Genomic DNA, 17,405 nt, shown 5'->3' with positions numbered 1-17,405 from the left:
TAATTATGATGGTACAGTGAACTTTCAAATATCTAACCCTAAAATGAATCGGCGTTCTATCATCCAACTCTTGAATAGGTTAATGTGTCAAATGACTTTTGGTTTCTCATTATTCATACAATGAATATCGTACTTCTCCTTGAACTCATTCACCAATGAAGCACTCACAACTACCTCTGGCCAACCTTTCCACCTATTCACTGTGCACTAAGCAAAAAAAAAAAAAAAAAAAAAAACTAATCCTCACTCCTTTGCTACCCATACTGTTTACACAGTTTCCAGTAGTGATCCCTTCCTACTACATATTCAAAAAAATGGTCTTCTGTGTCAGTCCTATAAAACTGCTTTAATAATTTGTTTCTATCTTATTCCCTCTTTTCTGTCTATCAAGTATCTTTTGTAACTCCAAAGATCATCAGTCTATCCTCATAGGGAGCATGCCACAAACTTGCCACAACCTTTGTCTCTTGTCTTTGGATCCTATCAGCCCCATCCCAAGGAATCCAAAACCAGATCTGTACACAGTAGGCATTATTAAAGCTTTATAAAGATGAATAATAATCTCTCTCTCTCTCTCTCTCTCATGAATACCTAAATTTCTTTGGTTTAGCAGTTATGTAGAAAGCTTCTGATATTGAGACCACATGTTTTAGATAAATAACAAGTTCAATGAAATAAACAAATATCCTACAAATTTTGTACATCACCAGACTTACATTGGCAGGAGTACTAGCAAAAGTTGTGTGTGCACATGCACACACACAAAAAAAAAAAGTATCATGGTTGATAGCTCTCTCTTTCTCTTCCACCACCAATGCAGGAGTACCTCAGGTCTTTGTCCTATTACCTGCCCTCTTTCTCATGTACATAAATGATCTACTCTCAATCACCACTAATCCTATCCACAACTTTGCAGACAATAGTACTCTCCATTCATCCTACTCATTTGACGGACCATGCAATGCACAGATATCCCATGCATGAAGGTCATATACAATTAGTGCATTGACCATTGATCTGTGTACTGTCTATCAGTGGGACAAAAACAATCTGATCATGGTCAATTCCATGATCAGATTGTTTCTCGGCATCCAAAAAAAACTAGACATTATGTTTTATTCAAGATGCTATTTTACATCCAACCTACTTGGATGTAAAATATACAAATAACTTAACTTATATACAAATCCAAAATCTGCCCATGCTTAAAACAGTGCTCATGTTTGGGTTAATGAATAAATGATCCTTCTCTTACAGATTCATTTCAGCTTCTGCTCACAGATGCAATGTTTCAGCTCTGTGTCTATTCTATAGATATTTCAATGGTCATTGCTCCACTGAACTGGCAACCATCATTCCTCCACTTTCTTCCTCAATTCTTCCTCTTTTATTCCGTCTACTTATGTCTTCTGGAACAGCCTTTTGCCAGAAGTATTTTCAAACAACTACAAGGCAAAAAAAAAAAAAAAAAAAACCGTCTAACTTCTTTCTGGATCCTCACCTGCACTCCCAGACATGGCACTGATGTGCTCACAGGTTTTTCAACCTCTAGTATATGGGATCAATTTAAAAAAGAAAAGAAAAGAAAAAAGTGTTGTCCTGTTTAATGCCTTTGTGTGAAGTCCATTGTATCATTGTGTAGCTGTTTTCTTTATCCAACTCAAACATTTTATTATAAAAAGTGAACAAATTACTAAGGTAGGATATAGCCTTAACAAAAATCATGCTTTCCCCTATAAGAGTGTCAAATTCTCATTCATTCCTGAATTCTGCATTTTACCAATTTTTCCAGTACCTTAACCTCCACTCTTGAGATACTGATTTGTCTATAATTTGCTACCTCTGTCTTGGGGTCTCCTTTATGCAGTTGAGCTATTTTCCCTCTTTCACCTTGACACCTTCACAGAACTAAGACCTAAATTAAACAGCTTGTTCAGAAAAGCTGCTTTTTTTTTTTTTTTTTTGCACATTCCTGTTATGCATAGGCTGATATCTCATCTAGTTACATGGCCATATTTGCACCTCTAATTCATCTGTTTCTATTCTCATCTGTCAACATCACATCTCTCGCTGCAGTCTCTACCTGAGTAGTTTACCTTTTCAAAATACTCACTCGTTAACTCAACTATGTTGTCTGCTTGTGTTACTTCTCTGCCAACAGCACTTATTCAGGTTATCTTTCCAAAGTCATTCTTCTGTTTTGCTAGACTTTCTGTCTAGCAAAAGAACTCTTTGGTTATTTATTATTATTATTTTATTTTCTCTCGTAATTAGCTTTTGTATTTCTGTCTTGGTGTCCTCATGTAACAGAACTCTTTCCCTTGACTTCTGACGTTTTTTTCCTTTGATCTTTCTGGAGCTGAGGCTTAAGTAGCTTGGTCAGAGGCAGTACCAACTCTCTCTTGCATTCTTGTAACACACAAGTCAGTATCCCATCCAATCTTATGCCTGTATTCACAATGACATTCTGTAATATGCTAAATGCTTCCAGTTTGTCTGTTATCATATTGGTGTATGTCACATCAGCAACTGCATCTAGGATGATACACCTCTGCAAAGTGATCATTCATTAACTCAAGTATTTCTTCTGCTTCTGTCGCCTTTTTACTAAGTACATAGCAAAATAACTTGTGGGATTTCTTTGGCCTGCTTAACTCATTTCATGCTACACTTGTCTGTGTTTGCATTGATCACCTTTTCATTTATATCATCATCATCATCATCAGTTTCCTAATATGTACCCTCAAAGGATGTACAGGCTACTAGGACAGCACCACATGATTAAGTTTACATTATTACTAATCTCCTATCCACAATTTTCCTCCAGATTATTCTATTACTTGTCAGCACTTGCCTGTTGTTATATCTAATTCAGTAACATCACTAATTCATTTTGGTCTTCCTCTGGGATTCTTTTTCTTGTCATCTTAGCATCAAACATCAGTTTTGCTACCCCTTCCTTTCATATTCTGTTTGTGACCAATAGCATTTCAGATTAACCCTACTCACACATTCTTGAATGCTAACAATGACAAGTTCTTGTTCAGTCCCTTAATATTTCTCAGATCTCTCATATCTATTTCTAATTTTTGATCAAGTGTAACTTAATTCTCAGATCCATAACTTAAAACAGGTTTGAACAGTCTTGTATACTGCTAATTTAGTGTTTTGGCTAATTTCTCTCTTATTCCATATAAATTTATTCAACTGGCTCCCCATCATACCAGATTTGCTTATTCTGTTGTCTGTTTCCAAGTTTAATATGCTGTCTTCACTAAAAACTGTGCCTAAATAGCAGAAATATTTTACTTGTTCTATAGGTTCTCCATTGAGAATTTAACTGAAGTTTTCTATATCCCTGCCTATTTTCCATTGGTTTTTGTCTTTTTATTGCCAGTTTTCACCAGATTTGTTACAGCTGTTATTCAGCTTAGAGAATCTTGGAGACTTGCACTGGATGTGTTTAGGAGTATAACATCATCTTATGAAGCAAAGGTCTAAGTTTGATATCTTCAATTCTAATATCAGGTTTAATGCTACTTTCTTTCATTTCATTTTAAGATTTTATAATAAACAATCTTCCTGTATTTCCTTTCTAACTGCTGATTTACAATAAATATGGACTGTGTTGTTCTGTGCAATGTTCCGTTTATCCCATATAATTGTAGTGTTCTGAAAAGCTTTTTTCTGGGCACCTTGTCATATGCCTTTGTTGTTCTGTGCAATGTTCCATTTATCCCATATAATTGTAGTGTTCTGAAAAGCTTTTTTCTGGGCACCTTGTCATATGCCTTTTTCCTCCACAATATAGATTAAGGTGTTAGTAGTGCATGAGATATACTTAAGGGTCATCTAGAGTAGTGCTTCCCAAAATTATGGATGTAAGGGCCCCTCCCCTTGGAAAAATTAAAATATTTCACAGTCTCCATCGGAAAAAAAAAATCATAATACAGACATATATATTATATTTATTGTATTTATATTCAATACAAAACATATACAGTGAATATCGCAAAAATCAAATGCACATATTGCATTTTTAGCATCCTACATACACATTTGACATGGCACGCTTAATCTTAAAATATTTTTAATTTGTTTTCATTATTTCAGTATATCGGGCCCCCTCAACAAAACTAATGCTCCCCAAGGGAGCCACGGCCCACAGTTTGAGAAGCACTGATCTAGAGGAAGCAATATACCTAAGGTAAGGAGGATTCATCAGATAGGAGTTAGATGGATGAGTAATATCATTAAGCATGAGCTGTATAAGAAGAAAATGCTATGGAGAGTATATAAAGAGAAAGATGACCAGCAAACTCGTGAACAGTACAGGGCTCAGGCAAGAGATATACTTATGGCAAGGGAGTCAAAATCAGATTATGAGAGGAATCTAGCCAAGCAAGCCAAAGGAAATCCCAAAGAGTTCTTTCATTATGTGGCAATTAAGAGAAAGAATGACTATGGAAGATTAACCTTAATATGAGTGATGATGGTGACGAGGAGACAGAAGATAAAATCGTTGAGTTTGACCACTTTGCAAGGGTATATCATCCTAATGAAGTTACTGCTTTAACATATGTGATGGATACTAATGTAAGAACAGAGGTGGATGAATTGGAGGTTCTTAGAATATTGCAGAATCTCAATGCAAATACATCTGTAAGATTAGATGGGATATCAGCTTAGGTTTTGTGAGAATGTGCAAGGGAACTGACAGTGCCTCTGACTAGGCTTTTAAGTCTCAGTTCTGATAGTTCCATAGGAGTGGAAAGAGAGCAAGATAATTCCCTTACATAAGGGAGGTTCTAAGACTGCAGTAGCAAATTATAGACCAATCAGTATCTCAGGCATGGTGGTAAAAGTACTAGAAAAATTGGTTAAAAAGAGAATTCAAGGGTAGATGAAAATATGATACTCTGAGGGACAACATGACTTTGTGAAGGGTTGATCGTGCCTTAGTAATTTATTAACTTTTTATAATAGAGTAACAGCTGAGTTGGATAAAAGAAATGGCTACACAATGATTTTGCTGGATTATGCAAAGGCATTTGACAGAATACCACATGGAACTCTGTTACACAAATTAGAACAAATGGACATGACACTGGTTAAGTGGATAACAGGGTGGCGGCTGGACAGATATCAAAAAGTGGTATATGAAGGGGGCAGAATAGAGGCGAGAACAGGTGACTAGTGGTGTGCCACAAGGTTCTTTGCTGTTTAATTTGTGCATAAATGATATAGGAAATAACTTGTAAGGAAATAATCAGTTGTTTGCTGATGATGCAAAATTAGATAGAGTAATAGTTAATCAAGGTGATGTGGAGAGCTTGCAGGATGAATTAAACAGGCTGTCAATATGGGCAAAATATAATGGGTGTCAGTTTAATGTGGAGAAATGTAAAGTTATGCATTTTGGGAAAAATAGATTACAAGCCATGTATCACATTGATGGCACTGTACTCCAGGAAATAGATGCTAGAGATTTAGGAGTTGTGGTTACCAGAGAGAAGGAGTTAAAGTTTAGAGGACATATTGCTAAGGTAGCCCATAAGATTACTTGGCTACTGAAGAACACATTAACATGTAGAGATAACGAAGTTATTACCAGTGGTGCACTCAGAGAGGGGAGGGGGACAAGCCCCCCCCCCCCCCAAAAGTTAAAATACACTAAAACATTTTCCAAAATGTGTTTCCTAATTAAAATTCATTTTTTTATTTATGTTGTATCATGTCTTCTATTTCTATACTACTTATGAATTAGCGGTCACATAAGGTGAGGGTACCCTATAGCAGTGTTTTTCAACTTGTGGTCCGCGATGATGGGACAGGTGGTCCACAGGCAGACTTAAATTAACCAAATAAATCTATATATTTTAATTATCCAAACAAAAACAAATTAAAATTGAATAAGTAAAAATTATTGAAATAAAATGGGTACTTAAAAAATAAAATAAAAATAGCAGCAGAATGTTCATTCCATGAACATTCTGCTGCTATTTTTATTTTATTTTAATTTATAGCAGCAGAATGACAAGTAATAAAAGAAGGATTAAGTGAACAACAATATGGTTTTATTGCTTCCACCTTCCCTTGCTGTTTTGTCAGATTTGAAGTGGACGTGTTGTCCACATGACCACATCTCAACCAATTGCTTGTTGTTTATTGATTTTTATTGTTGAAGGGTTTCCTCCTTCAGCCAAGAAGATGTGCTAAGTATTACTTAGCACATCTTCAGAAGTGCTAAGTAATACTTGGACAAAGTGTGTTGTGAGTTAACCACAGTATTTATATATTTTTCGGCAATCGCGCTACGGTAAGATAAAAGCAAGCTGCCAGTTGAGTTGAAATGCTGACTCTCTTCAAACGAATTCCATATGTGAAACTGCCATAACAACATTCACTATATATATATATATATTTCAAAGTTTTAACACGTTTACGAATTTTAACACCTTCAGTTGAACTTTATTGCTGCTTTGGGGCAGGCGAACTCGCACACATCTAATTAATAACAATAGTTTTTAGTTAGATATGTGTTTGCCAGTGCAACATATGGTTTTGCTTGAGTCTAAATAGCATAGTTTTTATCCCAGTTGTCTCTAATTGCACTATTTGTTGAGAAATGTATTACACAGACTGCTGGTACCTTACTCACTGACATAATAAAAGTACTTGTTTTTCTTGCCTCTGCAATATAGTGACTATTGGGGAGAGTATGTTGTTTACTGGGAGCAAATTACTATCCCCTGCTCTGAATGTGTTTCAGCTTTTTTTCATTTGCGAAGTATATGCGAAACTTTTTAATTTCTTTTTTTCGAAAAGTAAAATCAGGGATACGAGTTATATGCGAGGGTGAGTTATATTCGAGTAAGTACGGAATTTCAATTATGGATAAGTACATTGGTACCTTCTTTAAATGGAAAAATAACTCAGATGACAGTGATAATACAAAACGAGTTTGTAATGACAGTTTGTGTGTAGTTTCTGAAGAGAAAGAGGTCTGTAACGAATCCACAGAAACACAGAATTCCCATCAGTTGCAATGCGATAATATTAATACGCTGAACGAAAGGAGAGAGATTTGCTGACTTGCTGGACACTCGACACTGACTTGCTGGATCTCATTCAAAGGTAAATGCAATCGGTTATTTTGTGGGAACATTTTTCTGTTTTGTGACTTTTCTTCCTTTACGGTAATTATGCCTACATTATTGTGTTATTATTCAACAATTGTTTACAGTTTTGAATGTGTATATAAATCAATATCAACAGTAGCCTGATTATGAATGCGTGATGAAAGGGACTGGGAGGTTTGGAGCTTCCCGGGATAGTATTCAAAAGGCAAATACAATTGGTTATTTTGTATAGGGCCCCGAAACTTATTAGTTTAGAATTTAATCATTTGTAGAAAGTATTTTTAACTTGGGTATAATTATGTTAAAGATACCAAGCAATTTTAAACCTGGTTTTACTCCATTTTTCCCAAGTGAGCAAACAGACAAAATGTCAAGTTTGCGCCTGCAATTGATGCAAGACTAGCTGATCCCACAGGTAGTGCGAGATCAAGGCAACTCGTGGTAAAGGTGGAGCAAGCTCTGATCACTAATCTTAATATTTACCCTTAATGCCAAAACACATCTCCAAGAAGGGTATGTATGATGTTTTGTATTAAAGGCAAGGGGCCACTACCCAGACCGGTTTCGACCTTTATTGAGGTAGAATGGGAGTTCATGCCTTTCATCACTGGCCTCTTTAGATTTAAAAAAAAAAAGTGCTGAGAGTCAGCTTGATAGTGAGAGAGGAGAGGAAAGATAGAGTGGATAGTAGTAGATAGTTAAAAGAGGCCTCAGTCGATCTACTTGGCCTGACTTAAATGCCAACACCAAGCAGATCTCCGACATTATCTCCCTCCATCCGTTCTCCTCCGCGTTCTCCGGCCACCCACCTCTTCAGATGTCTGGCCGATGAAAGAAGTGAAAAAAACAAATGCAGGAAGACACACATAAATTGAAAGTCAAAAGAACTAGGACACAGATAAACAGAAACAACAAAAGTCGGTGAATTAACAGAAAAGTACTGCAAGAACGGGGGAAGAGCCTGGCCCGAGTGATGCAGCCCGCAAGGAGCTGCACCGCCTCGCTGTAAGCCTTCGCCGCTCGGGTTCTCAGGTCTGCCCCTCCTATGTGGATTAAGCGTGTGAACATACAGAAACAGAACCAAGAAACTTAGAAGGTTTTTTTTTAAGTAATATTTGCCCTGTTATCTCTTACCGCTTCCTCATAGTCTTTTACCACGTTTTCCATCACTGTGAGTACGTGTACTGACTCTTCATCATTAAGTTGCCATATTCTCTTCAAGCATTCATTCCATTCTGCTCGGTCGTAAGTGACTTTCCCAAACTTGAGCCATATTCTAAGACTCTCTAGCTCACCTTCACATTGCAAAGCCACGTCTCCCTTTTCCTGTACTGCTGTGTGGACTTTGTTTTTTATCTCGGGTTTATTCCTAAGATAGAATAGGATTCGTTTTGTTACATTCGCATATTCATATAGGGGTTCTTTTCTTTTTACCGGTTTTGTAATGGGGTGAGAAGAACCGGTGTTTGTATCTACTCTAAAGTTCTTTTTTCAAATTCCTTCATTATCCCTGGGTATCTCTTTTCCAGATCTACTCGTGTCAGCGACTTCAATGTGTCGCATAGGTGTTGTTTTTCTTCCTCTGTTAAGTCCAGGTGACCATCCAGTTGCTGGGGCTCGACCTTGGTTATATCCTTTACATAGAGTTCTCCCCATATGAGTCTATTGCTCCTTTTAAAGAACAAGAAAGTTGGCTCTCCTTTTGTGGTAATTATTTGAAATAGTTTTTCTGCCATTTTAGGAGATCCCTTAAAGTTCTTCAGAATGACAGAGCCGTTTGGAGTATTGCTTTTAACAAAGTCTGTTCCTTCCTTAGTTCCTGGATTGTTTCCTTGCTCTCTGTCTTCTTCTGATGAGGTTTCTTCCTCATTTTCTGGGTTGTTTAGCGATATTATCTCATTTCCTTTCCCATCCTCATCTGAACTTGAGGCTTCTATTTGGCTTTTAGTGTCCTGTTTATTTCGTTTCATTTCTCCTTCTTCTTCCGGCATGATGGGTCGTTTAGTTGTACTGGTGTTGATTTCCATTTCTTCTGTTTCTGTGCTATCATTGTTGCCTTCCAATTTCTTAGTGTTCTGTTTCTTTTTCTTCCTAATTCTCCCTTCTGCGTTCCTCCCAGTTATTGCCCGATTTCCTAATGTAGTCGTTGCGGTAGCTGGTGGTTGGAGGGCTGGAAACTCTTCTGGTTCAGTTGTTTGTGGTTCGTTTACTGTTTGGCCAGTAGCTCGAGAGTCCTGTGTTGTGAGCTTAGGAATGGCTACTGCCGCAGGTGTTATGGCGCCTCCTGATCTTTCTGCAAGGGGCCTATTAGGACAAATGTCTATTTTATGGGATGTGTTCCCACATTTACGGCACGGTGACTCACATTGATTCAATGTGTGTTCTGTCGATAAGCAGTTGCGGCATGTGTTGTTTTTTGGGCAGTGAGCGCTAAGGTGACCCAAAGCGGTGCACCGAAAACATTGTTTTCTTATGCCTGGATAATTGACTATTACTCTTGCTGAGCCTAAAAAAATCAAGTTGGGGACCTCGGTTTTCATCTCGGTTGAAATGCTCACTTCCCCTGACTTCCACTCTGGGATATCCGCGTCTTGTCCGATTGTTACGTTTCGGACAATCCCCCACTTGGAGAAAATGGTTTTAATGATTTCCTCCCCTTTCTCTAGATATTCGAGTGGAAACCTGTCAATTTTTACCGATTTTAAAATACTTCCGACTAGGAAGGGTAGGTATTTTTTCCCTTCACATTCTACGCCTTTAAGGAGCGTTTCTCTTGTTTCTATGTTGTTTGTTACTATTTGGAATCTACACCCCCTGTAAGGGGTAAGCCCATAAATACTTTCTGCTTTGACGACTTTGAGAAGAGCTCTCGCAAACGTCGCTTTGTCGATGTTTGGTTCAATTTCGATCCCGAGAGTACAAACTCTTGGCAAGAATTTCGACATTGTTTAAAAGCAAATACCTTACCAACGGAATAGCAAATTTCAGTCCCCGAAAGGAAATACCCTAAAATGGATCTGCACCGATTGGAACGAGGCCGCAAAAAATAAAAACCAACAAAAGAAAAACTAGAAGGGTTCTTACCAAACAATACTGGAATAGGAGCTCTCTCTCTTGGGATCTGGTAACTGGCATCTGGAATCCAAAAGAAGACTGGAACATGGAGCTTTCTCTCGGGGCTGCTTTATTCAGGTCTCAGGCTAGAAATACCAAGATTTAGTAATGCAGAGCTTATAAGTATTTTACCAAAACAAGTTACCATAAGGTGTTTTAACCTTATTAAATAAAAATATCAGGAGATCTAAATGTAGAAAGTATTTTTAACTTGGGTATAATTATGTTAAAGATACCAAGTAATTTTAAACCTGGTTTTACTCCATTTTTCCCAAGTGAGCTTGCTCCACCTTTACCACGAGTTGCCTTGGTCTTGCACTACCTGTGGGATCAGCTAGTCTTGCATCAATTGCAGGTGCAAACTTGACATTTTGTCTGTTTGCTCACTTGGGAAAAATGGAGTAAAACCAGGTTTAAAATTGCTTGGTATCTTTAACGTAACCATTTGTGTCCATCTCAAAACTCTGAAACAGAATTTGGAAACATAATTTCCGAATAACTTTTATAAGAAATTTCTGTGGGTTCACGATCCATTTCAGGCTTGCAGTCACGAGAACGACCTTTTGTTATTGAAAAAAGAACAGCTAATTGAGCTTTCAAGTGACAGTGGGCTTAAAATGCAATTCCGTGATCATGGTTTGGCTCAATTTTGGATCTTGCCTTCACTGAGAAGTGAATTTCCTGAATTATCTGAAGAAGCATCAAAAATCGTCATGCAGTTTTCTACAACCTATCTTTGCGAGAAGGGATTTTCATCGCTCCTTCAAATAAAAACAAAACACAGAATTCATCTTAGTATGTGTGTGCCGATCTTCGACTGAAGTTGACCAATATTGATCCAGATATCCAGCAACTCTGCAAGGCCAAGAAGCTCATCCATCTCATTAAAAGTAAATAGTAAATAATTATATCATATTATTTATTTTTTAATAAAAATTAAAACTTTGTTCGATGATGATACACTTTTACTTGTTTACTTCCAAGTTAATTATGTTTCCATATATATTCAAAACATGCTTTTAGATTTATTTTGTTATAAATGGCACAATTTTTCCCAAATGTTGGTAATCCCCACATACGTTTTTAAAAAAATTACATAGCTTAGTGGTTGATAGAATTGTTTTAGGCATTTTACTTGTCTTCGGGCTTAGAGAGGGTGAGAAACGCTGTCCTATAGCTGTCCGAGCCGGGCCAGAGAGGATCACGGGTATCATGTATTGGCGAATCATTGCAGATGCTCGGTCATAGGTCATGTGCGATACGCTCGTATTCTGTTCTATTTTGCGTTGAGTTTGTTGAAAAGCATGTCTTGAACTTGAAACTTCTTTCCATCTCTGAAGAGTTACCTTACCATACGTAAATTCTTCAATAACATTGAAGTTAAGTTAAAGTTAAAATTTTAACTTTGTAAAAGATTTCATTTTGTTTTTTGGATTTTGTGCTTCAAATTATGGCTGAAAAACGTCAACAGAGTATTTTATTGAACTATTTCAAAAAAACCAAAAAAGGATTATTCAAATGTTAGTAGCAATGTTGGCACTAATAATATTGTCAATACCGATTTGGATTTGGCTTCCCCAGTCGTAGGTCTGACAAAACCATTGAATTATCCAGAAGAAAGTATTTCCTTAGTTATTAATGATTCTCACGACATCGCATTTTTGAAAGAACAATCATTTAATTCTGATGATAATTTAGATATTGTGAAAAAAGTTCTGGAAACCAGAACTAAATTTTAATTTTCCTGCAACCTGTGTTGCAATTCACAACCGAAGTTTTCAATACACATGGTTTGAAAATTTACATGGCTTGTGTACTCTCAAGTTGAAAATAGTGCGTACTGTAAATATTGTGTGTTTTTTGCACCTGCTAATGTTGGAAAATCTAAATCTGAAGTACCTGGGCAGTTAGTCACGCGAGGTTATAATAATTGGAAGAAAGCCATTGAAAAATTTAATAATCATCAAAAAACAAAATATCATATAACGGCTGTTATGACTTACGAAAGGCTAAACAATATTTGAGATGGAAAATGTATTCCAATCAATCGACAAATTGATGAAGATAGTGCATCACAAGCTGCAGTTAATCAGAAACGATTAGAGTCAATTATAAAAACAGTAATTTTATGTGGTCGGCAAAATATACCCTTGAGAGAACATAGTGATTATAGAGAATTTTCATTTGAACAGGAGCCAATTGCCAATGAAGGCAATTTTCAAGCTTTGTTAAGAATGAGAATCGATGCGGGCGACAAAGACTTGGCTGAACATTTTAAACATTCTGCCAAAAATGCTACCTACATTAGCTGGAACATACAAAATCAAATTATAAATGCATGTAATGAAATCATTTTAAACCATTTGTTCAAAAAAATTAATTCGGCGAAATGTTTTTCAATTCTTTCCGATGAAACTTGTGACATTTATACCACTGAACATCTTTCCTTGTGTGCCAGGTATATAGACGAAGAAAATGACAACAAAGTTTGTGAACAATTTTTACAATTTGTTCCTGTAACAAGCACTACAGGAAAAAACTTATTCGACAAAATATTAGAAAGCTTAAATAATTATGGCATCGATTTGTCATATTTATGTGGGCAAGGTTATGACAGTGCCGCATCAATGAGCGGAAAGTTTAATGGTGTCCAATCTTACATATCAGCTATATATCCACAAGCTTTATATATTCATTGTGCATCACATAGTTTGAATTTGGCAATTGGAAATGCTCTATCTGTGACTGAAATAAGAAATTGCATTGGCATAATTGAAAAGGTACACAATTTCTTCAATACCCCTAAGAGACAGGACGTCCTTGTTGACAACATTGATAAATATACACCGGATACTAAGAAACAGAAACTATGCCAAGTCTAGGTGGGTGGAACGCCATGAAGCCATCATGACCATGGTGGAATTATATGATGCAGTGATTAATAGTCTTGAAACAGTCATTTCTTGGGAAGACAGAGACTCATCCTCTAACGCAAAACTTTTGAATAATTCATTGTGTGAATTTGGTTTTATAATATCTTTATTTAGTTTGCAAAAAATATTTGCATACACCTTACCATTGTCTAAAATAATGGCAAAAATCTGACAGTGACCTTTAATTGCCCTAAATTTTTTTGATGATGTTGTGGCTCAATTAAATACCATTCATGAAAAACCAGTCTTCATTTAAAGATATTTACGATGAAGCATGTACAAAAGCAAATAATTTTAATATTGACATTAAAAAGCCAAGGACTACATCAAAACAAACATTAAGGTCCAATGTTCCAGCCGACTCCGTAGAAGAGTATTTCAGGAGAACTATTTTCGTTCCATTTACAGATCAAATATTGACTTAACTTCAGGATCATTTCACTCGGCACTGCAACATTTTGAAAAAAAATTTTTCTCTTCTACCAAATGGAAAAGATGCTCCAACAGCAAGTGCAATGGAAGATTTTCGTCAGTTGTGTGAATTTTATGCCGGTTATTTGCCTTATACAAATCCACCAATTATGAATGCTGAATTCAAGTTGTGGTATAAGAAATTTGAAAAACCGTTTGCAATAGCTCCATGGAAAAATGCCGTTGATGCAGTTTCAAAGTGTGACAGAATGATATATCCTAGCATCTATGACTTATTAAAAATATTTGCAACGCTTCCGGTAACAACATGCGTCAGTGAAAGGTCATTTTCTAACTTACGCCTTTTAAAAACCTATTTAAGATCTACCATGACACAATCACGATTGAACGAACTGGCTTTGCTGTATATACACAGAGAGATTAATGTAACCACGATGGAAATAATTCAAGCGCTTTGTAAAAAGAAAAGAAAACTGGATTTTATTCTTTAAATAAATTTTTATAATCACCTAATGAATTTTATTTAATGAATGAAATTTAACGAATTTTAGTTGATTTTATAAAAATATTTTTAATGCAAATGCAAATTAAAATTATTTTTATCCGTTCAACTCGCCCCCCCCCCCTCCCCAAGAATAAATCCTGGGTGTGCCAGTGGTTATTACTCTTTATAACACCTTGATACCTGTGCTCAAGTCTGGTCCCTTAGGTTTCTTGCATATAAGGAAGTGGTGGAGAGGATTCAAAGGTGATTGGCCTGTGGAATGTTCCCTATGAGGATAGATTGAGGGTCTGTGGATTGCAGAAGTTGGTTAATAGGAGAAAAAGACAGGATATGATAGAAACTTTTAAGTTGCTTAAAGGGTTTTATAGGATTGATGCAGGGGAAATGTTTCAGCACTTGACTAGAGAGAGACCAGAACAAGGGATCATTCCTGGAAGTTTGAATAAAGGTGTGGTTAATAGGGGTGTGAGGACTAGATTTTTTGCTTGAAGAGTTGTAAATGAGTGGAATGGGTTGCCAGAGTCAGTTGTGAGTGCTTTGTCTGTTAATGGGTTCAAGGAGAGGTATGATAGATTGGATCTCCCACAATGAGTCTTTGGATTCTGTGGAGGTTCCTGTATAATATTGTTGGTTTCATCCTTTATCCAAGTGTAAGCAAAGTTGTGAAGTACACATGTAAACAAAGTTTACATGTGTATCTTCACAACGGAGCTTGTATGTAGAGGCTAATAACTTCACATCAATTGCCTTAGTATCCCATAATGCACAGCACATATCCTCATGGATATGTATAATGCTATGCATTATGGGTAGGGCCACTACCCCTAGTTTCGACCTTTATTGGGATAAAGTGTGCTGGGATACCTCTCCAAAAACTCTGAGTGACCCTAAACGATCACTACTAAATTCATTACTCCTGACCTGAATCACTCCAGGACAAGAAACTCAGCGGTGGTTCCACCATGACAGGCAAAAACTTGCCACCAAATAGAGCCTCTCTACTCCACAGGAAGCAAGCAAATCCAATGACATGCATTAAATTCATCAGTGGGAGCCAGACCCAGAAAAGATTCCAAGGTTGAAGTAATGCAGAAATCATATATTTCCCATATATAAGTAGTCAAAAGGTGTCACACCTGGCCATGACACTGCATCATGTACGTGTAGTTTGTGCATTTCATTTTTGAATTTACCAGTTTAATTTGAATGTCATAATGAAGATGCTCTTGATACTAAGGCAAAAATTTTATACCAATAAAGTATATACAGAAATTAAATCCTCCTTATACTAATTAATTAGCATGTCTTATATTCTTATTTATCAAATTATTTCTTCATTTTTGCAGCTCCTACTTAATGGTACTAAGTAAATGACAATTGGATTGTGAATTTTATGTCCAATAAAGAAGATAGTTTAAAATGATAAATAAATTAATTTTGATCATAATCATGACTAATTTGATTCTTTAAACTTTCTGTTTAAACCCTTAAACTGTTTTGAACATTCAGCAGCTGATAACAGTAAGGTTTAAATTATTTAAATCTTATTGTATCAGTTGCTTAAATATGGCCTACTGTGTACACATCCCATTTGTCATTAAATTTTCCCTGTAAATAATATTAATATATGGAACACCATAAACTAATGTTGTTTGGTGCTTGTGTAATATATATTTTAAAGTTTTTCTTTATACAAATGCTCTGTTTTCCTTTTATAAAATTTTAAAATTAATTTGTAAAGCTCAGATTTCTGATTTTTTTATTGGTAAAGCTTCAGTTTTATTAATATAGAAATATTAGTACATCATGTTTGTGTCCATTTTATTTTTTATCGTTTTTCTTTTCTAAAATGGTAAGTGATATATATTTTTTTTACTGCAGATTTTAAAAGACATGCCACATCGCTCATTTTCTGAAGCTCTCTATACTAAATATGGAGAAGAAGTGAAGGAAGAAGTCAATGGCGCTCTTGAAATTTTTGTAGTTGGTAGTGCCCCGGGAAGAGCAAGTCCAAGTGGTAGACTTGTTTTACCAAGAATTTTAACACTCAATCGGTGTAATATAGATAAGGCTGGTTGCCAAGAAACTATTACGGAGCTTTGTCATAATGTTGAAGAGCTGGATTTGGCACAGAATAGTCTGAATGACCTTTCAGAGGTGATTGTACAAAATATTTTTTAAGATTTCTGTTTTTTATGTAAAATATGATTGCATGATGGCTGAACAGCATGAAGTAAAGGATCAGTAGTATATAAATGTTTGGGATGAATTTGATTGAAAAATGGAGGTGTATAAGAGAGAGAGAGAATGGGCTTATTGTTTGACATTTGGAACAAATGTTATTGAGTGAGAGAGGAAGAAAATGTAAAGATGTGTAAATGTGAAAGGATGGGATGGAAGTACATGGTTTTGTTGTTTATAATTATGACAAAGCAGCCAAGGCTGTAAGATTAGTGTGTTAATTGTGTGTGTTTTGTGGGAGAAAAAATCCTGCCGCCTCCATGTGAGACTAGAACCCAGAGTGCAAGGATTCAAAGGATCTTGCATTCTGGACAGTAATTCAAATCCTGGTTTTTCTAACTAAAGCATACCATGTCATTCTTTCTGATGGGCACTGCTGCATAGCAGAGAATAAAAAATGACAGGGAAAAGAGATGTCGGAATTTGAGAGTTGACAAAGGAATGTGAATGGTAGTGTGGGTATGGATAGCCTTGAACAGAGTAGAATCAGCCATGTCTTGAGGGGAGGGGATTGAGAATTTCATGTGAAAAAGAGAGTGGTGAGTTTGTTGATCAGTAAGAGAATGAAAGTGAATAATGATGAATAAAATTGATTATGGGTCTCTTCATGGCATTTATAAATAAATAATCCAATTTGAGACCCATAATCAATTTTTTCATCATTATTAACTTGGGTTCTCTTACTGATCCACAAACTCACCACTCTTTTTCACATCAAGTCCTCAACCCCCCCCCCCCCAAGGACACAGCTGATTCCACTCTGTTCCATACCCATACTACCATTCACATTCCTTTGTCAACTCTCAAATTCCAACATCGCTTTTCCCTGTTATTTTTTAATTTCTAAAATAATGTTGGTCAGTTTGCAGAATTAAGTTCATTTTTCCATTAGTAACAGGTAGATGATGTAGAATAATATATTTGGACTAGAAATAGTGTAGACATGGTATTTTCCAGGACGATCATCATCATCTCTTTATTTATAATTTTGCAGTTATAAATATGGAAACCAATCAAAACAAATAGGTTGTCTGTGTA

General features: G+C 36.1%; 1 protein-coding gene across 1 annotated transcript in view; it reads left to right on the top strand.

Moving 5' to 3' along the window:
- mlt (tubulin folding cofactor E like protein mlt) overlaps positions 1–17,405 on the top strand; it is a 166,428-nt gene that overhangs the window by 33,995 nt on the left and 115,028 nt on the right. Inside the window, exon 2 of the mRNA XM_090390429.1 lies at positions 16,008–16,283. Coding sequence (XP_090246555.1) covers positions 16,008–16,283 — 276 coding nt within the window. The remainder of the gene's footprint in view (positions 1–16,007; positions 16,284–17,405) is intronic.

Source organism: Typopeltis vanoorti, chromosome 3 (genome assembly GCF_054136105.1).
Source record: "Typopeltis vanoorti isolate ZY-2024b chromosome 3, IOZ_Tvanoo_1.0, whole genome shotgun sequence".
In the NCBI taxonomy this organism is placed as follows: Eukaryota; Metazoa; Arthropoda; class Arachnida; order Uropygi; family Thelyphonidae; genus Typopeltis; species Typopeltis vanoorti.
The sequence above is the reverse complement of the archived record's forward strand: the minus strand, read 5'-3'. Positions and strand labels throughout refer to the sequence as shown.